Consider the following 25265-nt stretch of genomic DNA (forward strand, 5'->3'; position numbering starts at 1 on the left):
CTTTTCCCACTCATTCTGCATTTCGGACCCTTGTTGGAGCAACAGGTTTCCAAATAAATTTTGTGCTAGTGTGTAGATTTTCTCCTACTCAGTAGCTTCCTTTGCTGTGGAGAATCCTGCTGCTTGATCTGTCCACTTTTACTCTATGGCCTTTGTTTTTAGGTTCTTATCTTATTTCTCCTCCTGTGTGAGCACCTTTCAGTGTCTCCTAGATTTTCTTCCATGGCTTTGACATCTCAGGACCTGTGTGTAAGTCTTGCATTGATTTGGAGCTGAGATTTTACCTGGTGAGAGTGGGGGTCTAATTCCAATCTCCTGCCTGTGGTTGTCCAGTTTTCCCAGAGCTATTCAGTAAAGAACCATCCTTCCAATAAGGATTCCTGACCTTTTTGCTAGACCCAGTGGACTACATTGTGTGGCTGCATCCTGTCATCAAAATCTCCTTGCATCTGTGTGTGGGTTCCGTGCAGGGCCAGCTGTCTAGGCTGCTGTCACCTGTGGTACATGTTGACGTGCAGGAAGAGATGAGACCAGGCAGTGCTATTTTGGGTGAAGGTGGCTTTGCCTATTCAGTTTCCCTTTGGCTCTCTGTGAGTTTTAAGTTTATGCTTTCTCTTTCTGTAAAGAATGTCACAGGAACTTTGGCAAAGGATGCACTGAATCCTCAGGTGGTTTCATGGGGTGTGGACAATCAACAGTATTTTTACTCCAATTCCATGAATTGGGATACCTTTCCACTTTTTCTGTATTTCATCTTCAATTGCTTTAAACAAATTTAGAGTTTACCTAATGGATATATTTCATTTTTTGGATAATTTAATTCTAGATAATTATGTAGCAATGTTGAATAGGACTATTTCTTGAATTTTTCAACATGATTACTTTTTTTTAAAGAGAGAGCAAGAGACAGTGAGAGAGAGAGAGAGAGAGAGAGAAAGAAGAGAGAGAATTTTTAAATATTTATTTTTTAGTTTTCAGTAGACACAACATCTTTATTTTATTTTTATGAAGATCGAACCAAATGCCCCATGTATACCAGGCAAGTTCACTACTTCTTGAGCCCCATCCACAGCCCACAACATGGTTACTTTTGATGTATAAAAATGTCACATTTTGTATGACAACTTTGTATTTTGTGACTTTACCAGTTTGTCAGTTGTAACATTCAAGGTGGACTCTTTAGTTTTTTTTTTTTTTTAAGGAAGTGTCTTATGGAACTAAACACTAAAAGAATTTAAATAAAAGGCAATAATCTGTATGTACACAAAATGATCATTCCATAAATATTTACGTGAGGGAAAAGAGAGAGAATCATTAAAACTGAATTGCTACAGGTATGAGAATCCTTTCTCAAAGCATTTTTAGTGAGGAATCATATAAGCTTTTAAAATGAAAATAATTGCAGAAACATAAATGTTAATTTCAGTTCTCAGTTCTTACTATTTAAAGGAACCAATAGGTCATAAGCAGCCCAAGATTTCAGGAACCAACTATTCAGTTCAATTTTTAATATCAAATCTTTTTCTTCAGCTCTCATGATGAAATTAAATGTACAGAAGAGATAAAGAACATGCTGAAAGGTATAAATACAAATTCCAGTTCATCCTCCTTTATAAAGGCTAGTCAGCCGCTCCAGTTCTTTACAGGTGTCCATGCTCAAGGCATCTGCCTTCCTTCGGAGTTGATCATCACGGTATACTTTTGCTGCATACTGCATATCTGTTTTTTGCTGTCTTTCCAGAAATTATTTCGAATATTAGTCACATAATCTTCTTCTACACTCTTTTTTACCGTTGGTAATAACATTCCTTTATATTCATTTTTAAAGTCCTTGTTGACATAGTAAACAAGGCCAAAAATTTTTGTTTGCATTTTAATGGTTTGCTATGATCCAGATCTGGGATATATGGAATAAGGAGGATTGGAGACCATCAGTTGGCTAATAATGACACAAGGATCAGTAGGATAATGGGAATCAGCTGGATAAACACAGAAAAACCTTCGTCTCCCCTTTTTCTTCTCTTTCATGTCCACTATGTGGATGCTGATGTTGATGGCTATAACCAGCTCGGCCATTTGAAAATGAGTGTACACTACCTGAAGGAAATATATATTGAACAAAAATATATTGAACAATTATATTTTTTATATCAGCTTCACAGCCTCTATGGAAATTAAATCTGCCATTGTCTTGGTGATTACATGCTTGTTCTTCACTGCCTGTGAGATACACTGTTTTCCTTTTTCTGCGTTGCTTAAAACAGCATAAGCATTTCCAATCTTTTTAAAAGCATCTGTTGCTCCAGATGCATGGTTTTTGTCTGGATGAAACTTCAAAGCAAGCTTTCTATAAGCTTTTTTCAAATCTTCATCACCAGCATCTTTTGCAGCTCCAAGTACTTCATAATAATTTTTACATTTGTTAATGCTGAGAACTCCATCTACTTGGTCTTTGGTATAGCATTTTCCACTTTCACCACCGCGGGATATGCTGTCCTTTGTGCAGTGGTGTTTGCTGGGATCACTAGTCCTGATGGTGTTCTGCAATGACGACTATTTCCAGCAGTGCTTCATTTTTCATAATTATCTCCCACAGTTCTCTATTCCCAGCTACTCAGGAAGGCTGAGGCAAGAGGACTGCTTGAGCCCAGGAGTTGAAGACTAGCTTGAGCAACAGCGGGCCCAGGGCAGAGGGTATCGCTTTTGAAGGGAGCGCTGGGCCTTATCGCGGTTGCCGGGATCCGGGCCTCCCTGGCGACCTCGACACATTTCTCTGCCTTATTCCGGTTCCCCCCAAGACTTGCGCCTGGTTCCCTTTCCTTGAGAAGTGCGGCTACGAGGGGGTAGCCGCCACTGCCTAGGATGCGAGGCCAGCCTGGGTGGGAGTAAGGGGCTGCAGCAAGCAGGGAGGAGCACCAGGGACCTTGGTGGTGGGGGCGCACGGGCGGGCCTCGCAGCTCCGCCTCCTCACAGCGGCCTCCCCGCCCCCCGCGGGCCGCTGTGGCGCCAGCCATCTCTCCCAGCCCCAGACAGATCTCCTGGGCCTGGGCGTCCCAGCCCAAGTGGCAGCCAATAGAAAGAGCCGATTGGCTCGGAGCTAAGGAGCCCATAGCAGCCAGGGGCAACAGCAGCCATATGCAGAGAGGGGCGGGGACCTCTTTAGGTTTTTATGTATATAAAATTGGGTCATCTAAAACTGAAGTTCCTTGAATTCTCCTTCCCACTTTGAAGGGCCTTTGCTTCCCTGTCCTGTAAATTGCTATTGCTAAGGCTTGCAGTGTGATGTTGACTAGAGGTGGGCAAGCTGGGCTTTCCCCAGGTCTGAGAGAGCCTCTGGTTGGCCCTCATTTGGATAAGCTGGAGAGTGGGGATCTACAGCAAATCCTTAAGTTCAGACGCACTTCCTTCTCGTGGTTCTCACAAGTTCTGCACCACACAGGAACATGTGCTGGGATATGACCTCAGTAGTGCTGTGGGGACATGGTGGAAGGTCTCAGGGGCAGGCCATTGGGGAGCCTGGCCCAGGGTGTCAGTTGTTCTCTCTATCTGTGGATGATGTGGACATGCTGAGAAAGACAGGGCAGCAGCAGCATGGGCAGGTAGCTGTGTGCCCAGGAGGATCACAGGACACATGTCCCAGACAGTGAGATGCTGTTTCCCCAGGTCCTGCACTGCCCAGGAGCAGGAAGGGAGGAACAGGTCGCAGATGATTGATAGATAGATAGATAGATAGATAGATAGATAGATAGATAGATATACACAGACAGAGGGCAGACAAATAGAGAGATACCTGGTAGATAGATAAGGTATTTCATTGATAGATAACAAGGAAATGATAAAAGATAATATAGAGATATAAATAGGTGACCAAATAATGTATCATAGCTGATATAAATATAAGAAAATGATGATAAATAATACATACATAATAGATGATTGATGATTCACAGAGAAAGATAGATGATAGATAATAGATACATAGAAATATAGATAGATAGTTAGCTAGCTATAATTGGTCTCAGGCCCCAAATGATACAGGAACACTGCTCCAATTTTCAAGTCTTTCCTGTTTCTTTCACCATATTCCCTGGACAGGACAAAAAAGATGCTGGGCATGGAAATGGGAGCCATGGAGAGGTCTGAATACTCTCAGGGCTGTAGCCTACTTCACTCAGTAGAAGCCCATGGCCAGAGCCTCTCCTTTCCTGTCTCACCCTCAGGTACAGGTCCTGATCATGGCCAAATCACCATGGAGACACAGGGGCAGCCTGGCACTGTCTGCTCTCGGTGTGTGAGTGGCAGGTTCCCTACCCCATTGACACAGCCCTGGGCTTGAGACCCTGTGTGCAGTCCCTGTGCTTGCTCCATGGCCCACTCCTGACTGGTCACTGCAAGGACAGTTAGCATGGAGAGTGTGCTCAGCTGGGTTTTCCTGGTGGCTGTCTTAAAAGGTAAATAATGGAGAACCAGAGACCCTGAGCGTGTGAGTGGACAGAAGTGAGAGAATGAGTGTATGAGTGAGAGTGTCCTGGCCAGGCTGCTTCTGTGTTTGCAGGTGACAAGTGGAAATATAGCTGGTGGAGTCTGGGGGAGGCCTGGTGCAGCCCTTGGTGGGAGTGGGACTGCAACTCTCCTGTGCAGCCTCTAGATTCACCTTGAGCAGCTACTGGATGAAGTGGGTCTGCCAGGCTCCAGGGAAGGGCCTGTAATGTTTTGACAATTTAACTAAAATGGTGGTAGCCCCTACTACCCAGACTCAGTGAAGTGCCAATTCACCATCTCCAGAGACAACTGCAAGAACATGCAGTACCTGCAAATGAGTAGTCTGAGAGCCAAGGACAAGGACACCTATTACTGTGCCAGAGACACAGTGAGGGGTCCTTAGTGTGAGCCCAGAAACAAACCTCCTGCATTGCGACCAGGGCCAGCAGGGGGTGCTCAGCACATAAGAATCTCAGGGTCAGGACAGGAGCAGGTGCAGAGAGCGGTTGAGGACTGGTTTCTTGTTGTGTATTGAGGCTTTTTTTCTCTATCCCCCTGGGTCCTAGGCAAGTAATACTTTTTTTAATTCAGTTTGTATATTTCTCTGATATCTTTGACAAAAATGTTTGTTTCCTTGTTTTTTCAGGGTGACAGGAACACCAGGGCCACTTAGAGCCCTATATCACAGTCTCCAACTTAAACTCTTGAAGAGGGAGATTCAAATGGATTTCCACTGGGGCTTCCCCTCAGTTCAGAGTCTCCCCATGGATCTTTCCTAGATTTACAATCCTGTTCATCTGCTCTCAGTTCTACATTCAAAAGTCATCACTGTAAGGGAGCAGAGTTTCACCATGCATAAGCTCAGGGTGTGGCCACACCTGCTCCTGTGAGTGACCTCACAGTGGGACACACAATATCCAGAGCCCTCTGCAGAGTTGTTGACAGCACTTTCTGAGACACACAATCAGTCACAGAGTAGACTTGCTACTCTGGATTCAGAGTGAGGCAAAATGGACAGTGGGGTCAGGACCCAGCTCATACCAGGACACACAAAGGTCACAGCTCAGGCCCATCATCAAGGGTTCCTAAGGGAGGGCCTGATTCCAAGTCCTGTCTCTGAAACCAACCCGTCATCAGAATGTCTGCTGTCCTCAGGTTGTAGAGACACAGGAGAGCTCCATAGTTCAGCACAGGGCAGCCTGGCCCATGTCACAGACAGAGCTTATGGAGCCTGATCCCTCCAGAGAGAAGAGCCTTTAGCAGCCAGAGGAAGAAGAGAAGATAACCAGGGTAAGGGGGGTCCTGGGTACTTTTCTGCTCTCAGCACTGTGGTTGAGCCCTCCTGCAGAACCATGAGGGACTTCTCCACAGTGATGTCCAGGCTGGGGCCTTCCACAGACATGGAGAATTTGAGAGACACTTTGAATTCCCCACAGTGATGCCGAGGGAGTGCTGCACTGGTGCAGCAGGACTCAGCTGTCCTGGGGATAGGGGAGAGAGTGAGTTCCCACAGTGTCAGGGTAAGCAGGGAAAACTCCACCTGGATGTTCAAGACTAACCAGCACCAGAGGAAGACATGCTCAGGAGCTTTCTCAGCTCCATGCCCAGAAGTGAGGCCAGTGGGGCCACTGGCTTCAGAACCCTGAAGACACACTGTGCTCAGAGCCACTCTGACTCCATCTTGCTATGAGGTGATCTTGAGTCTGAGAAGCCCCAGGCCATCTGGCTGCTGGGCAGAGGCACCTAGGACAGGGCCTGGGTTTCCAGTCACTGGGGCTGGATTTCAGGATCACAGAGAGGGACACGTAGGTGCCCACCCTATTGAGAGTCCAGCTCCAGTCTGGGTGAGGATGAGCATCACCAATATTTAGTTCCACAATACTCCCAGGCAACTCCTGCTTCACTTCATAAATTTAAATTATTGTGCTTTTTCCAAAAGATTTTATTTTTAATTGATTTTTTTTCCCAAAAGATTTTGATTGAGAGTCATAACACTTTTTTTGTATACAAAATGGATAAGTTTCTAAGTAACTTAGAGTTTTATATTTTATATCAGTGGAACTCATTTCTTTTTCAATCAACAATACTTTTATATTTTTAATTATTTGTAATATTTTATGTTGAGCATTATCATCATCTTCTCAAATTATAATTTATTTTTTCATACCAAATACAAATACAATGATTTTCTTTTGCTGTATATCCCTGATGTTTTCATGTATACCTAACTAACAATCATACCTTGTACAATATTGTTTTCATTGGTGAACAGAAGTGATTTTGCATTTGATAAACATAGAATTTTTTCATTAATTTTTTTCCTTAGTGGTTGAGTTTATGTCTCCTTTGCCTCATTCAGAACTCAGAACTTACTCTGGGAACCTTGCTCAGCTTCTTCCTGAGCACTGGTGGATGCTGAGATACCATTCCCTAAATATGGTGCCCCTCACTTTTGGACAGTTTGAGTTCGATATCTTAAGCCTGCTTTTCTGAGTAAAATGTTTGGACAAAGTTATATACATTAGATTTGGGATTTACCAGTGGAATACATATTGAAACCCGAATAAGCATTCATAGTGTATGTTGTTGTGTTTCACACACCTTGCTGAGACTGCTTCATGTCCCTCTTGTCCTCTCTTTTGATCTCAATGTCCTGTCTTGTTGGGCTTGGCTTGGATTTTATGTTAGCAGACAGGCATTTTGTTGGATTTCATGTGTTTTATTACAATTTATTATAATTTCAGAAAATTACTTTAACCTGCTTTTTTCTTTTTTTTTGCTTTTTTTTAAAGAGAGAGAGAGAGAGAGAGAGAGAGAGAGAGAGAGAGAGGGAATTTTTAATATTTATTTTCTAGTTATCGGTGGACACAACATCTTTGTCTGTATGTGGTACTCAGAATGGAACCCGGGCCGCATGCATGCCAGGCAAGCGCGCTACCGCTTGAGCCACATCCCCAGCCCCAGACCTGCTTTTTTCTAAGTGTTCTATAAATATCATCTTGAACCTTGTCCACTCTGTATTTGGAGATTTCTGTTGTATGGGGCCCTCACTAGCATTTGGTTTCTGTCTTATGAAAACATTCCTTGGAACCACCCTGTGCTTTGATCCCCTCACATCTGGTTCCTGGCTCCTTAGATGACATCCAGCTCTCCTACTTCTTTCTGCACCTGAAACTCTGTAACCTGATAAATTTTATTCCAGGCCAAGGTTGCCTTAGGGGACTTGCTCTGAGCTTCTCTCCAGCCTGGCTTTGGGCTCACATGAAGGGCCACTAGGGAGGCCTCTGTCTGTCCCCACTGCAGTGGAGAGGTGGTCCTGGCCCACATTGTCACCTCCCACCCACCACAGAAACCTGCCTCTCCCCGTTGTCACCTCCCTGTGATGCTTCTCCTCTGAGGACTCTTGTTCTGGACCCTTCTCTTCAGCCCAGGGTGCTGTTCCTGAGGACAGGGAGGGGTGGTCTGGGGAGTATTTCCCCCTTCTGTTCCTACTTTCTGTGAGGTTCCAGAAGAGCCCCTGGTATTGGTTTGGTGGGTTTCCCTGTCTGTAACTGTCGCATGTGACAACATCTTTCATTACCTCACTTGGTGAGTCTGACTTTTTTCTCCAAGTATGATGTTCCCAATTCAGTCCATTTTCCAGGAAGTGACATTATTTCTCTCTCTCTTGTTGCTGTGGGAGCTCCAGTGGACACGCAGGTCACATTCTCTCTGTCCACTCTTGTGTGGACAGCACCTGGCTGGTGCTACACCTGGCTCCTGGAGCTATGCTGCTGTAACATTGGTGTGTGTGCATCACTATTCTCTGCTGATATTAGGTCTGTGGATCAGTACTGAGGAGTGGAAACTGGTCCCATAGAGGCTTGACTCCTAGTCTCCTGGGTCCATGGGCTCTCCTCATCCAGCAAGGAAGTCCACGGAACAGGGTAGAGGAGAGTATGGCTGCAGAGTCACTAATCAAGACCTTTGGAGACCAAGCAAGAAGCAGTTCTGATTGTATTGCACAGTTACCATGTATATATACTCAGGCAGCAGCTAAGCAATTTACAGTTAGTCACCAATATAATTTCTGGCCAACTTTCCTCCACAGCCCTGGTAGCCAGGTCAAATTTGCAATCAAACGTATAGTATGTTTGCTGTTATCCATTGACATGAACTGCCTGGGAAGGCAATTCCCCCCCCCACCCCCCCCCCGACATCCATTCCCAGGAGTTTCCCTCTACCCATCCTCTTGTTTCTGTTTCATACTGTGAACAAATATTTTTCTGACCAGCAATGGAGGACCATGTTCCCTGCAATGTCTCTGCATTGTGATTTTATTATTTCCAATGGTCCCCAAGAATTATGTTTTATGAATCCCTGGGCTTCAGATGTGAAAGAACACTGGGATGTGCCTTACACAGAAAGAATGTGAGAAACAGAAACTATTTTTTCAATTGTGACACAGAAATCTTGGCCAAGGCTCTAGTGTCAATAGGTCACCAATGTCAATCATCCATGAGTAGGAGGAGAAATCACCTGAACTGAGCATGAGGCCACTCAGGACAGTTCCAAAGCAACCCAGGTCATGGGAGAGGAAGTCAAGGAGCCTGCGAGACCAAAATATTGGATTTATGAAATTTTGATCATAGCTTAATGAAAGAGAGCCATAAGTGAGCATGATGTTAATGTAGTAGATGGACATGAAATCTCAGGTAGGGCCAAGTAAAACACTGGGTGCTAGAACCCACTGGTTCACACCTGGTGAGGGGAGGAGAAAAGAGTGTCATACCAAGGGTCCAGGTACATTGCTATGATGGTCTAACTTGAAGAATAGCTTTCTAAATCAGATGATTTGCTAGGACTTGGAAACTACATATAATGGCACACCTGGCTTTTTGGATGGTGAAAACCTGGAGACCAGCAGGTCTTACCTGAGCCACCCCAAGACCAAGAGGTGGGTGCTGCAGGCTCAGTGTTTGCAGGAAGTTCATGGTCAACACCACAGGGAATAAGGAGAGGAGCCCACATGTCTTATTAGTGTGCTGTGCTCACTCAGTTAGGCAGAAGGCCAATTCCTGAGCCTCATCAGGAGGTCAGCAACTACACCTACCTTCTCAGTGACCCCACCTCACTAAAAACAGGGTCCACAGTTCTCTCCAAATTCTGGGCTGTGGGCAAGGCAGGTCTCACTGCAGTGATGCTGTACAGGGAAGGGATCTGGGCCTCCTCCCTCACCCAGCCTGCCCTGCATGCTGTCCTGTCTGCTGTCAGCCTGGCTCTGCTGCTCTGGGGGCACTCAGGGGCTCTCAGCCTCAGGCTGCAGCTGAGAGCTGCCTCTGCTCCCAGGACTCTCACCTGGCCCAGCACCTCCATCCTGTCCTCTCCTGATGGACACCAGAGGGAGGACAGGTGAGGGGAACAGCTCAGGGCAGATTCCCACCCACTGCTGTCCACAGGCACTGGCTGGACAGTCAGGAGGACAAGCAGGGCAGAGGGTAAGGAGGCAGTGGGCACACAGCAGAAAACCCCTGCCCTCCTGAGACCCTTATCCCTCCCCTACTGCTCAGTCTGTAGCCCCCAAATCTCACAGAGATGAAAGAGATGAACTAGTCCTGAGAACAAAGGGAGGCTCTTCTCCTGGATGCGGGGAACCCCATCCTCAGCCCTGGGCTCTGTTCAGTTATCACTGAGGGCTTCTCCTTCAGGACTGGGAGGTGAACCTGGGCCTCTTGCATGCTGGGCATTTTCCTGCCACTCTAAGACCCTCCCAGGCGCAGGAAGGAAGGGCTTGGAGGAGGCAGGGCTGGGCTCAGGAGGGTGGGCTCCCCCTCTGACAGCCTTCCAGCTCCCCTGAAACCACCTGCTCTCCTCTCACAGGTAAAGCTCCACCTGGGTTCAAGACAGGGACACAACTCAGGAGCACAGAGGACCTGGGCAGCCTGACCTCATCCTCTCCAGATATCAGAAGAGCCTCACCCACATGCAAATTCCTCCTCCTGCTCTGGGTTCAAAGGCTCTCTGGGCTGTGGGAGATCCCAGTTCTCTGCTCAGACAGGGCTGAGGTCTCTGGGAAGGCAGGTGTGGTCTAGAAGATGAGGCTGCTGTGTCTTGTCCTGTGCCTGGTCACAGCCCTGCAAAGTTAGTGTCCCCAGTGTTAGTCTTGGGTCCATGGGGAGGTTGTGGCTGCAGATGAGTGACAGGGTGTCTCTCTTCTTGTCCCCAGGTGTCCTGTGCCAGGTGCAGTTGCAGGAGTCAGGACCTGGCCTGGTGAAGCCCTCGCAGACCCTGTCCCTCAACTGTGCTGTCTCTGGTTACTCCATCACCAGTGGTTACTACTGGAGCTGGATTCGTCAGCCCCCAGGGAAGGGGCTGGAATACATAGGGCACATAAGTAATGGTGGTAGCACTTACTACAGCCCATCCCTCAAGAGCCGAATGTCCATCTCCAGAGACACATCCAAGAACCAGTTCTTTCTGCAGCTGAGCTCCATTACCACCCAGGACACTGCTACCTATTACTGTGCCAGAGACACAGTGAGGGGACTTTATTGTGAGCCCAGACACAAACTTCCTGCAGGGCGCCCAGGGCCAGCAGAGGGCGATCAGCACACAGGAGCTCAGGGTCAGATGCAGAGGATGTTTGGGGGCCATTTTCTTTGTTTGGGTCCTCTCATGTGCTCACTTCCCAGGGGAGCCTCTGTATTTGTGCCTATACTTTACTTTGAAAATGATTAATTTTTAACTCTATTTTTACTTTCAAAATACGATGTCATAGATATCCTTGTTATTCACTGTGACCTGGTCATGCACAGTCATTGACTTTAATGTCTCTTTCTCTCATTGTGCCTCCTCATTCTTTTCCTCTGTTCCCCAGTTGCTTTGCCCTACTTATCTTTCTTCCTCTTCTTTATACTTTTTTATTAAATCAACACTGTATGTACTGTGTGTCTGTATGTACACTGTATTTTATATTATATAGTGAAACTCTATGCTGCTCTGTACTTGTGCAGGATCCATGGGACTGGCCCTTCACAACTGCCCAGTTCACTCCTGGCTCCTCCCTTTCTCTGTCCCTCCTCCCTCACCTTGGTCACCTTCCTCTTTCACTGATCTGTTCTATTATCTTGGGATTCCTGCTGCCTTTATTTTTCTTATTTTCTCTATCTTCCCCATGTGAGAGGAAACACTCAATCCTGATGCTCTGAGCTTTCCTATGTCCCTTGTGCTAATGTTCTCCAGCCCCATCCATTTACCACACCTTCACTCTTCCTAATGCCTGAAGAGAGCAGCATTATTGGTATATAATCCACATTGTCTTCATTCTTTCATTATCGATGGAGCAGGTGCAGAGGGGGTGGGGCTGGACGCCTGCATCTGGGGCCTCTCATGAACCAGCTTCCTAAGGGAGCTCTACGTACATTTTTTTTATACTGATCTGTGACTTATATAAAAGAAACAATTTGGATTTTTAAATTTTTACTTCTGTTTTTATTACCACATCAAAATTATAAATAGATTGCATTTCAATTTACCATAATACAAAATCATTGGACATAATTTCCTTTTTTCAGCAACCTAACATTTCTCTCTTCCTCCCCTCCTCTTGACCCCTCCCTCCTTACCCTCTTCCTCTTCCTTTTCTTAACACATCTTTTTAGTGATCTGTTTACATTAGTGCTTCCTAGAGCACATATGGGGAAATCCACTGTGGTGTTCTCATGCAGGTGCACAGGTGGTTGGTCAAATTCCTTCCACCTCCCCTCCCATTTCTGTCCCTCTTTTCTCTCCCTTGATCCCCTTCCTCTCCTCCCTCCTCCCTCTTCTATCTCCATGGAATTCCTCCCAGCCCTTTTTTCTCTGCTTTGTCTGGAATTTCTATTTCAGAGTAAACACTTGACATTTCACACTGTGAATCTGGTTAATTGAGATTAACATGATATTCTCCAGTTCCTTCCATTGACCTATTTTCCCTCTTCCCTGTGGCTGGGTGAAACCCTGTTCTGCACAGACACCAGCTCCCTTTATCCAGTCATCTGTGATGGGCGTCTGGGAACGCTCTGTAGTAGAGCTGTTGTGAGAAGCCCTGGTACAGACATTGAGGTGCTGTATAGCTGTGGACTGCTGAATTTCCTTCTTAGGGATAAATACCAAGGAGTAGGAGAGCTGGGTCATATTGTGGCTGTATTCCTGGTCTTTCAAGAAATGTGAGTCCTGACTTTCTAGAATGGCTGCATTAATCTGAAGTCTCACCAACAATACTTCCCTGGATCTCTTCCCACATCTTTGCCAACATATGTTATTATTTGTGTTCTTCATGATGACCCTCTAATTGGTGTGAGATGAATTCTTATTGTAGTCTCAATTTTCATTTTCTGATTGCTAAGATTTTTTAGTATGATTTTCTGTATTTGTTGGCTACTATTATTTTCTATTTTGAGAAGTCTGATCCATTCTTTGCCATTTATTTATTGGGTTATTTTTATCTTGTCATAAAGTGCTTTGGGTTGTTCACATGTACTGGATATTAGTTCCCTGTCTGGGGAGCAGGTGACAATGATCTCCCATTATGAAGCCTCTCTCCCACACTCTTGCTTGTTTCCATTGCTGTGCTGAAAGTTTTATTTTTATTTATTTATTTTTTTCATTTACTTTTCATTTACTTCTTTATTTATTTATTTATTATCTACACATGACATTACAATGATCTTGGCAATTCATACATTTGTATCATTGGGGTATAATTTCTCATTTTTCTAATTGTACAGATTGCAGAATCACACTGTTCATAGAGTCACCTATAAATATACAACATTCATAATGTCTATTCTATTCTGCTGCCCTTCCTATCCCCCCTACTCCTCCCCTCCTCTCCCATCATTTCTCTCTATCCAATCTAATGTGACAAACTTTTTTTTTCTTTTTCTCATCACAACATCATATATGTATTCTGTATAACAATGAGTTTCTCCTTCCATCTTCCATGCAACTCCCCTTCTCCTTCTTTTCCCCTCCCACCTCTTTTCCCTATTTAGTGGTAGTCTTCTTCTCATGCTCTTCCTCCCTACCCCATTTTGAGTCACCCCCTTATATCAGAGAAGACATTTGGCATTTGATTTTTAGGGATTGACTTACTTCACTTAGCATAATCTGCTGTAATGCAGTCTATTTTCCTGGAAATGCCATGATCTTGTTATTTTTTAGTGCTGAATAATATTCCATTGTGTATAAATGCCACATATTTTTAATCCATTCATCTATTGAAGGGCACTAGGTTGGTTCCACAGTCTAGATATTGTGAATTGTGCTGCTATAAACATTGATGTGGCTGTGTCTCTGTAGAATGCTCTTTTAAGGTCTTTTGGGTATAGTCCAAGAAGGGGAATATCTGGGTCAAATGATGGTTTCATTCCAAGCTTTCCAAGGAATGTGCTGAAGGTTTGAATTTGACACTGTCCTACTTACTGATTTTTTAAAAATTTGGATCCTTGCACTTTAGTAACTTGGTTGAGGAAGTCGGTGTCTGTGTCAGTACAGAAGAGGGTTGGTGCAATATTTGATTCTAGCTCTTGCAGGGTGTCCAGTCTAATTGTGGCCAACATTGAGTTGGGTTTTGTAGGGTGGGAGAGAGTGACCTAGTATCATCTTTCACATATTGATATTCAGTTTTCCCAGCTCTATCTATTGATTAGGCTGTCATTTCTCCAACATGATTTTGGAAACATTTTCAAGTGCCAGATAATTGCACTTATGTTGGTTTGTCTTTGTTTCTTTGACTCTGTCCCATTGTTCTCATGTCTGCTTTGATGCCAGCTCCATGCTGGATTTGATACAGTAGCTCTGTCAAATAACTTTTTATTTTATATTTTTTTTAGCTGTAGTTGGACAAAATACCCTTTCTTATTTATTTTTATATGGCGCTGAAGTTCAAACCAAGGGCCTTGCACGTGCTACACAAGTGCTCTACCGCTAAGCCACAACCCCAGCTGCTCTCTCAAATAATTTGAGGTCTGATGTCGTCATATCTCCACATTGCTCTTCCTACTTAGGATTGCTTTGGCTGTTGTGTGTTTGTATTTCTCCACACAAATATTAGGACTCTTTTTCTCTTAGGAATGTTTTTGATATTTGTTGGAGATTTTGTGGTATCTGTGTGACACTGGGGTAAGTTTGGCCATTTGATACTATTAACTCTGACTGTTCAAGAACATGGTAGGTCTTCCCATATCAAAGTTCCACAATGTCCCCCTTGGTGTTCACTGTTTTCATTATACAGATTTTTCACCTCCTTTGTTGTATTTTTCCAAGTATTTTTAAGGTTATTTTTAATTGATTTTATTTTTTTAAATATATGACAGTGGAATGCATTCCAATTCTTATTACACATATAGAGCACAATTTTTCATCTTTGTATATAAAGTATGTTTATGCCAATTCATGTCTTTATACATGTAGTTTTTGCATTACAATTCTTATTACACATATATACCACAATTTTTCATATTTCTCTTTGTATATAAAGTATGTTGACACCCAATTCTTATCTTCATACATGTACTTTGGATAATGATGTCCATCACTTTCCACCATCCTTTCTAATCCCCTGTCCCCTCCCTCCTCCCACCCCTCTTCCCTATCTATAATTCATCTATTCCTTTGATGCTCCCCCTCCCTACCCTAATATGAGTCATCCTCCTTATATCAGAGAAAAAAATTGGCATTTATTTTTGGGGGATTGGCTACCTTCACTTTGCATTATCTTCTCCAGCACGATCTATTACCTGCAAATGTCTTTATTTTATTCTCTTTTAATGATGGGTAATATTCCATTGTGTATATATGCCACATTTTTTAATCCATTCATCTGCTGAAGGGCATATAGGTTGGCTCCACAGTTTAGCTATTGTGAACTGTGCTGCTATAAAATTTGATGTGGCTATGTCCCTGTAGTATGCTGTTTTAACTCTTTTGAGAATAGCCCGAGGATAGGGATAGCTGGGTCAAATGGTGGTTCCATTCCCAGATTTCCAAGGAATCTCATACTGCTTTCCATATTGGCTGCACCAATTTGCAGTCCCACCAGCAACATATGAGTGTAACTTTTCCCCACATCATAACCAACACTTATTGTTGTTTTTATGCATAATAGCTACCATTCTGACTGGAGTGAAATGATATCTTGGAGTAGTTTTGGTTTGTATTTTTCTAATTGCTAGAGATGGTGAGCATTTTTTTCATATATTTGTTGATTGAGTATATATCCTCTTCTGAGAAGTAGCTGTTCATGTCCTTGGCCCATTTGTTGATTGGATTATTTGTTTTTTTTTGTTTGTTTGTTGTTATTTGTTTGGTTTTTTTGATGCTAACCTTTTTGAGTTCTTTATATACCCTAGAGATTAGTGCTCTGTCTTATGTGTGAGTGGTAACAATTTGCTCCCAGGATGTAGGCTCTCTGTTCACCTCAGAGATTGTTTCTTTTGCTGAGAAGAAACTTTTTAGTTTGATTCCATCCATTTATTGGTTCTTGGTTTTAATGATTGCACTATAGGAGTCTTATTAAAGAAGTTGGTGCCTAATCCAACATGATGAAGATTAAGGCCTACCTTTTCTTCTATTAGACACAGAGTCTCTGGTTCAATTCCTTGGTCCTTATCCATTTTGAGATTAGTTTTGTGCATGGTGAGAAATAGGGATTTAATTTCATTTTGTTGCATATGAATTTCCAGTTTTCCCAGACCATTTGTTGAAAATGATTTTTTTCTCCAGTGCATGTTTTGAGCAACTTTGTCTAATATAAGGTAATTGTAATTTTGTGAGTTAGTCTCTGTGTCCTCTATTCTGTACCATTGGTCTACCAGCCTGTTTGGTGCCAATGCCATGCTGTTTTTGTTACTATTGCTCTGTAATATTGTTTAAGGTCTGGTATAGCAATGCCACCTGCTTCACTCTTCCTGCTAAGGATTGCTTTAGGTAATCCAGGCCTCTTATTGTTACAGATAAATTTCATGATTGCTTTTTCTATTTCTATGAGGAATGCCATTGGGATTTTGATTGGAATTGCCATTAAATTGGTATAGAGTTTTTGGTAGTATGGTCATTTTGATAATATTAATTCTGCCTATCCAAGAGCAAGGTAGATCTTTCTATCTTCTAAAGTCTTCTTTGATTTCTCTCTTTAGGATTCTGTAGTTTTCATTGTATAGATATTTCACCTCTTTCATTAAGTTGATTTCCAAGTATCTTTTGTTTGAGACTATTGAGAATGGGGTACTTTTCCTCATTTCCCTTTCTGAAAATTTTCACTAATATATGCAATGACTTTGATTTATGGATGTTAATTTCATATCCTGCTACTTTGATGAATTCATTTACTCATTCTAGAAGCTTTTTGAGGAGCTTTTTGGGTCTTCTAGGTATAGAATCATATCATCAGCAAATAGTGCTAATTTAAGTTCTTTTTCTATACAGATCCCTTTGATTTCTTTGTCTGTGTAATTGCTCTGGCCAGTGTTTCAAGACCTATGTTGAATAGAAGTGGTGAGAGAGGGAATCCCTGTCTTGTTCCAGTTTTTAGAGGGAATGTCTTCAATTTTTCTCCATTTAGAATGATGTTGGCCTGGAGTTAAATTAGATAGCCTTTACAATGTTGAGATATGTTCCTGTTATCCCTAGTTGTTCTAGTGTTTTGAACATAAAGGGGTGATGTATTTTATCAAATCCTTTTTACATCTGTTGAGATTATTGTATGATTTTTATTTTTAAGTCTATTGATGTGATGAATTACATTCATTGATTTCCGTATGTTGCATCCCTGAGATGAATCCCACTTGATCATGGTGCACAATCTTTTTGATATGTTTTTGTATTCAGTTTGCCAGAACTTTATTGAGAATTTTTGCCTGTATGTTCATTAGAGATATTGGTCAGAAGTTTTCTTTCTTTGATGTGTTTTTGCCTGGTTTGGGGATCAAGTTGATATTGGCCTCATAGAATGACTTTGGAATTACTGCCTCTTTTTTTATTTCCTGAAATAAATTGAAGAATATTGGTATTACTTCTTCTTTAAAGGTGTTGTAGAACTGGCTGTTTATCCATCCAGTCCTGGGTTTTTCTTGGTTGGTAAGCTTCTGATAGTGTCTTCTATTTCCTCACTTGATATTTGTCTGTTTAAATTGTGTATATATTCCTGATTCAATCTAGGCAAATCATATGACTAAAGAAATTTGTCAAAGCCTTCAATGTCTTCTATTTTATTGGAGTATAAATTTTCAAAATAATTTCTAATTACCTCTGTATTTCTGTAGAGTCTGTTGTGATATCTCCTTTTTTCATCACGTATATTGGTAATATGAGTTTTCTCCTCTTTGTTAGCATAGTTAAGGGTATGTCAATTTAATTTATTTTTTCAAAGAACCAACTTTTTATTTTGTCAATTTTTTAAATTGTTTTGTTGCAATTTCATTTATTTCAGCACTAATTTTAGTTATTTTTTGCCTTCTAATGCTTATGTGGATGATTTGTTCTTCTTTTTCTAGGGCTTTGAGATGTAGTGTGAGGTCATTTATTTGTTGACTTTTACTTCTTTTAAGGAATGAACTCCATGCAATAAATTTTCCTCTTAGTACTGCTTTCATAGTGTCCCAGAGATTTTGATATGCTGTGTCTATGTTCTTATTTATCTGTAAGAATTGTTTAATCTCCTCCTTGATGTCTTCTGCAACCCATTGTTCATTCAGTAGCATATTGTCTAGTCTCCAGGTAATGGAGAAATTTTTATTTTATTTTCTTTTTTGTTGTTAATTTTCAATTTCACTCCATTATGATCTGATAAAATGCATGGTAGTATCTCTGCTTTTTTTATTTGCTAAGAGTTGCTTGACACAGGTTGAATATACTCTATATGTCAGGTAAGTCTAAGTTATTGATTGTGATATTGAGATCTATAGTTTCTTTATTCAAATTTTGTTTGTAAGATCTATCCAGTGGTAAGAGAGGTGTGTTAAAGTCACCCAAGATTATTGTGTTGTGGTCAATATGAGTCTTGAATTTTGGAAGAGTTTGTTTGATGAACATAGCTGCACCATTGTTTGGGGCATATATATTTATGATTGTTATGTCTTAATGTTGTATGATTCCCTTGAGCAATATGTAATGTCCATCTTTTTTTTGAGTGACTGATTTTTATTTCAAAAAGACACTTGTCTATATCCAGTATCAAAACCCTTGCACTGTTGTTTCTCTTTCTCCCAACTGGCCCCAAGGAGACCACAACAAAGGAGAATACACTTTAAGCCAATCAGCTTCAGGATGTACAGACCTCATAGAAACCTCACCTAAAGTGGGGGTTGGGCTGGGAAAGAAACTTTGAAACATCAGCACACAGCCCAGACTGCAGGACCCCCACAGCCAGATGGGTTGGCCAGGTAGCCCAACCTAAAAGATGCACTTTCTAAATAATATAAAATTTTTAAAAATTTGTACATAAGATATTCAAGATTCTTCATCACTGACTGATACAAAGCACAATGAGATGGCACTTTTAGATACAGCAGCTTCAGAGCCAGAAAAGGTTGGTGAGATGAGTTTCATATGGCTAAATCAGTGGCCCAAAATAATTTTCTTTCTTCCTTTTTTTTTCAAGCAGGCAAGAGAGCAATTAAGTGGTCACCACAAGATTAAGGGGCTCATGATCCATTCCTTGAGCACTTGGGAAGTAGGTAGAGATGGGAGAAAAATTTGGTTTCAGGGCTAAGAGTATGGCTCAGTGGTAAAGCATTTGCCAAATATGCACAAGGCCCTGGGTTCAATCCCCAGCACCAGAAAAACAAAATCTCAGAGTTCTCACCATGTTAATTTGGTCATTTCTGATGAAAAAAATGAATAAAAAGAAAAGAATAAAGTTGTCTAAACCTTCATGCTAAAAACAATGAGGAGCAATGAGGTTTGCCATAGTAGAGTCTTTCCCTGGGCTCTGTTTGGCCCTCAGTAAGGGAGGCTCATTCCACTTTTCCTCCTCTATGGAGAGAGCAATAGGGATTAGGCTGGAAATTTACCATCCTAAATGAGAAGGGAATTAGATTGCTGCTTCAGAGCTATGAAATTATTTGTAATGTTTACAAATGGTTACTGTAACAACAAAAAAGTAATTACAAAGTGTGTACATCACAACGTGCTTTTAGAGACACTTTGTGTTGTGCTCACATTCCCTTAAATGCTGTTCCCAAAGGTGCTCAGCCTCTAGCCCAGCTGGAATCTCTGGGAAGAAGCAGAGACAGTTTGGTGAAAAGACAAGGGGGTGGGGGTAGCAGGGGTTTTGTAAGGAGAAAGCAGCCTTCCAGTTAAAGACCAGCCCTCAGTTTCAAGGTCAGCTTTGGGCTGGCTGGCCTCAGGTGGAGTCAGGGTCAGAGGGAGGAGAAGCCGTAGGCAGGACTGGGGAGTCTGCATCTCATTCAGGTCAAGCAGAGTCTGGTCCAGCATCCTTTGTGTACAAGGTGCTCCTCGTTGGTTTGCATTTCAACTTATCTTCTTTTTTTTTAATGAGAGAGTGAGAAAGGAGAGAGAGAGAGAGAGAGAGAATTTTTTAATATTTATTTTTTAGTTCTCGGCGGACACAACATCTTTGTTTGTATGTGGTGCTGAGGATCGAACCCGGGCCGCACGCATGCCAGGCGAGTGCGCTACTGCTTGAGCCACATCCCCAGCCCCATCAACTTATCTTCTAAATCATCAGTTGTCTTTTCTAGTTTGGCAAACTCAGCGCGGGTCTCTGCCTCCTTGAGTTTATCAGTGAGGAACTTTATTTTTTCCTCTTATTTGTCTTCTTTTTGAGAGTACTGCACTTTAGTAGCATTCAGACACTCAGGTTCTGGTCCATCAGTCTTATCTGCTCATCCATCTCTCATCAACAGGACTCTGCCAGCTCAGCTTGTTCCTCTGTGCGTTCCAAGTCTCCTTCAGTTATCACTAACTTAGGAGCCACCTCTTCATACACCTGCCTACTTCTTGTGCAATGCGCTTAGCTTATTTGAGTTGAATTTCCTGGAGTTCCATCTTTTCTTCATCTTTTAGGGACCGGTTTTCCATAAGCTTCAAACCTCTCTCTCTCATCTGCAGCTATCCTGCTTACTCCAGCTTTTTCAGGGCAGTTGCAAAGAGCTCCTGAGCATGGCCCAGGGCAGTAGTAGGCGCTCCTGAGCATGGTTCAGGGCAGAGTGAGGTGCTCCTGAGCACCATCCAGGGCAGTAGTAGGTGCTCCTGAGCACCTTCCAGCTCCTCTTCAGCCAGTTGGGGCCTGCAGTTCAAGGAGGATATCTCAGCCTGTTCCCAGGCTTCCCTATCCCTCAACTTCCCGCTGGAGGTGCCCAGCCCTCTCCTGGGCATCATCCACTTGCTGCTGCAGAACCTAGATCTTACACTTCACCACCTCAACAGTGGTGATCCCCCCATGGCGCCCACCCAGCCACTTCTGATATCTGCCTTCTGCCTCCTCTGCTCAGCACTGCAGCGGCTTCTCACTTGTAATGTCCATCTTCATCCCTTTTGATTAACGTTGACTTGAAGTCTACTTTATTGGATATGAGGATGAAACCCCTGCTTGCTTCCGCAGTCCATGTGAGCAACATGATTTTTCCCAACCTTGCACCTTCAGTCTGTATATGGCCTTTCCTATCAGATGAGTCTCCTAGAGGCAGCATATTTTGGGTATTTTTTAATCCAACCTGCTAGCCTATGTCTTGTGGTTGGTGAGTTAAGCCATTAATATTTAGGGTTATTATTGAGACATGGTTTGTATTTCCAGCAATATTTGTTTATTTTTGTTATTTAACTTGACTTGTTTTCCTCTTAGATTAGTTTTTCCTTTAGGGTACTACCTCATTCTGCTGATTTTCATTGTCATTTTTCATTTCCTCTTCATGGAATATTTTGCCAAGGATGTTTTGTAGTGCCAGTTTTCTAGCTATAAATTCTTCTAACTTTTGTTTATCATGGAAGGTTTTCATTTCATCTTCAAACCTGAAGCTTAATTTTGCTGGATACATGATTCTTGGTTGGAACCATTTTCTTTCAGAGCCTGATATGTGTTATTCCAGGATCTTCTAGCTTTCAGGGTCTGTGTTGAAAATCTGCCATTATCCTAATTGGTTTTCCACTATATGTAATCTGATGCCTTTCTCTTGTGGCCTTTAAAATTCTCTCCTTATTCTGTATGTTGGGCATTTTCATTATAATGTGCCTTGATGTGGATCATTGTGATTTTGTACATTTGGCATCCTGTAGGCTTCTTGAATTGGGATTTCCAATTCATTCTTCATGTTTGGAAAGTTTTCTGATATCATTTTATTGAATAAATTGTTCATTCCTTTGGTTTGAACCTCTATGCCTTCCTCTATCCCAATAACTCTTAAATTTGGTCTTTTTATGCTATCCCATATTTCTTGAATGTTCTGCTCATGGTTTCTTACCATTTTCACTGTGTCATCTACGGTCTATTCAAGATGATTTATTTTATCTTCATTGTCTGATGTCCTGTCTTCCCAGTGGTCTACTCTGTTGGTGATGCTTTAATTTGTTTTTCATTTGGTTTATTATTTCTTTCATTTCAAGGATTTCTGATTTTTTTAAGAACCTCTATCTCTCTGTTGTGGTGATCTTTTCTTTCTTGGATTTGTTTATGTAGCTCATTGTTGAAGTGAACTTTCACTGCTTGTATTTGTTCTATTATGACTTCTTTTGAGTTTCCAGAACATTTTAATCATGTGTATCCTTTAATCTGTCTATGTCATTTTTCTGCTCTAGCTGTCAATGTTTCTAATGATGTGTAGTCTTGACTTGAGTGTCCTGCATGAGCTAGAAATGCAGGCTTTTGGCCTGGAGTCCAGAGTTCTACTCGAATACAGAGGTGCTTATTTCTGCATGGTGGTCACAGTACTGGTGATTTCTGTGAAAGTTGCTGTTTGCAGGTCCTCTCACACACTCTGAGATGTTGTATTTTGACTAGGTGAGACCTGGGTCATGGAGTGTCACAGAATGGTGACTCTATCTGGCCCACCATCTTGAAGTCTGTCTTAAGGTTATTTTGAATGGGACCATTTTCCTGATTTTTTTCTCAGCAGACCTATTTTAGTAATGTAAGAAAGTGGTTTATTTATGTATGTATGATGTATTTAACTACATTGCTAAAGTTGTTTACCAGATCCGGAAGCATCTGATGAAGACATTGGTCCTTCTATGCATTGGATCCCATCCCCTGCAAGCAGCATAGTCAGACTTCTATCTTTCCTCTGTAACCCTTTAATTTCCTTCCCTTGCTTAATTGCTATGATTAAGAGTTTTTAGAAACTATGTTAACAATGCAAACAATCAAAGAAACAAAAAGATGGTTCCTAGAAAACATAAAGAAGATTGAAAAATCATGAAGGAACTAAAGTTAATAAAAAAACAGAAGACACACAAAAAATAGAATTAAAAGACAAGAAATGGCTACTCTGATATCCATGAAATTATAAGAGAATATGTTGAAAAATATCCTCCAATAAACTAGAAAAATTGAAGAGATTAGGAAATTCTAAACACATGTGACCCACACAAATTGTAGTACAAAAATATAAAGTCTAAAACAGAAAAATATCTAGCAATGAAATTGAAAAGCCATTAAAGTTCTTCCAAGAGAGAAAAGCTCAGAAGAAGATTCTTAGTTAATTCTAAGAGAACTTTAAAGAGAGATTAAAGCCAACCTCCTCCTAATATTCTGTGAAATGGAAAAGGAGAAACACTGAAGAAATCATCCTAAAAAGCCAGTAACACCCTGATTCCAAAACCAAACAAAGACACATCCAGAAAAGAAGACTTCAGACAAATAGCATTGATCAACATAGATGTGTGGTTCCTTAATAAAATAATGACAAAATACATTCAAAAATATATAAGAAGGTGGTGACCATGAATAGGTGGTCACCACCACAGGGTTGGGAGGTTTGCCCAACATAAACACATCCATAATGTAAATATCCATCTGTGATTCACCACATAAATAGAGGTGAGGACAAGAGCACACCATCACATCAACAGGTACAGAAAAGGCATTGGATAAACTTCAGCACCCCATCATGCTTAAAGACTGGAGAAGCTAGAGGTACGAGGGCCTCATCTTGACCTTCTAAAAACTACATATGACAAACCCAAGGCCACCACCAAACTGAATGAAGAAAACAGTTCCTCTCGGCTCAGGACAGGGACAAGGATGTCCACTCTCCCACTCTGATTCTGCTGGGTCCCTGCACTGCACACTTTGACACAGGATCAGTTTCACATGAACAACAAGCAGAATAGCATTATTAAAGTGGAAGTGACTGTACTGTGGTCACCAGGGACAGATGCTGAGAAAGCTCAGAGGACCCTGGGGAGTCTCTTCCATCATCTCAGGGGAGAGACTTCCATGGGATGCCCTGATCAGGGCTGTCTTTGGGTTTCTCTGTACAGAAAACAGAGAGCTAAGCCAACCCCCAAACAGGGTTGGTGCCCTGGTCATTTGGTGAACCTCAGGCTCATGGTCTTCCTTGATCCCAAGGAGTCCCTGAGACTCAGCACTGGATTCAGGCAATTTTGCTGGTTGTAGATGGAAGGGAAGGGGCTGAGGATCAGGCTAGGTTCCTGCAGGGGGAGAGGCAGCTAGGCTGGGTCATCACAGCAGATGAGCCCTAGTGAGTGGCAGGGAGCGATCTGACCAGCCAACTCAGTAAACTCTTTTCTTGACACAAAGGCTGCCCACCCTAGACCTGGCACCTGAGAACAGGAGCCTGGCTGCCCGGGTCCTGCCAGAGACAGTAGGTGGCCCTGAACCTGAATTGTCCACAGCAGTCCTGGAAAGGGCAGAGAGGAGGCCTGATGGACATTCAGGGAGGGAGTGTGAACACCCTTGTGCCTGGAGCTGCTGATACAGTAACTCAGATGTTCTCTATTGCTGCCCTACTGGACTCTGACCCAGAAAACAGCCACCACCATGACCAGAACAGCCAAGAGCTCTCTGCTGTGGAAGTCCTCACCAGGGCAATCAGGACACAGTCTAGGGGACTCCAGACCCCAGGGGCCATTAGGATCAATCAAGTCCTCTCCTTGGCCCTGTGGCCATAGTCTCTGTCCTAATCATTCCTCCTGAACCAATTTGCTGTTGCTACTTCTACAACTCCCAGGGAAGTGAACAGGACATACCTGCTTGCACACACAAGTAGAGGGCCAGACGCAGGGCACACATGGCCCCATCCATATGAACACATAAGAAGGACTGGGGGAGGGTGCGTAACACATCCCCCAAGGCAGACCCAGCATGGACTCCCATCACTTGTCCATGTTGAGAAGGGTCTGCCTCCTTCGTGGGTTATTCTGTGTACTTAGAAGTAACCCAAGGTCCTCACCATGACCTTTGGCTCATGAATGCAGGAGCAGGGCTGCTGGCCCTGCAGCTGGGGCTGTGTCCTCCAGACTTTCTTCTGTAATGGTCCTAAGTTTTACTTCTTTAGAGTTAAACATAACATTAGGTTTTCTTTACACATAATTATGCATATTTGGAAGATAATTTTTTCCTTTCAGTCCCGGTATCCTTCCACAGACACACAGGATTTTGGGGACACTTTGAGGCCCCACAGGGACTTCCAGGGAGAGCTGGGCTGGTGCAGCAGTGAAGCCAGAATCAGGCAGATAGGCAAGGGTGGGATCTGGAGAATGGAAGGATTGGAATGCCAGTTCCTTCAGAGCCCTTTCCCACCCTAATCAAGGTAACCTGGCCCTGCTCCAACCTGTTGCTAAGG

The 25265-nt window shown here is 42.6% G+C and overlaps 2 pseudogenes and 1 gene segment (V, D, J or C); 1 reads left to right on the forward strand and 2 right to left on the reverse strand.

Moving 5' to 3' along the window:
* Positions 1 to 1600: 1600 nt before the first annotated feature.
* On the reverse strand, positions 1601 to 2769 carry LOC144255256 (dnaJ homolog subfamily B member 14-like; annotated as a pseudogene).
* Positions 2770 to 10632: 7863 nt separating this feature from the next.
* Positions 10633 to 12541, forward strand: LOC144255314 (Ig heavy chain V region 3-6-like). The segment is given in 2 exon segments: positions 10633 to 10998; positions 12473 to 12541. Coding segments are annotated over 2 exon segments (435 nt in total).
* Positions 12542 to 20138: 7597 nt separating this feature from the next.
* Positions 20139 to 24712, reverse strand: LOC113178232 (uncharacterized; annotated as a pseudogene).
* Between the last annotated feature and the right edge of the window lie 553 nt (positions 24713 to 25265).

Source organism: Urocitellus parryii, chromosome 6 (genome assembly GCF_045843805.1).
Source record: "Urocitellus parryii isolate mUroPar1 chromosome 6, mUroPar1.hap1, whole genome shotgun sequence".
Lineage (NCBI taxonomy): Eukaryota > Metazoa > Chordata > Mammalia > Rodentia > Sciuridae > Urocitellus > Urocitellus parryii.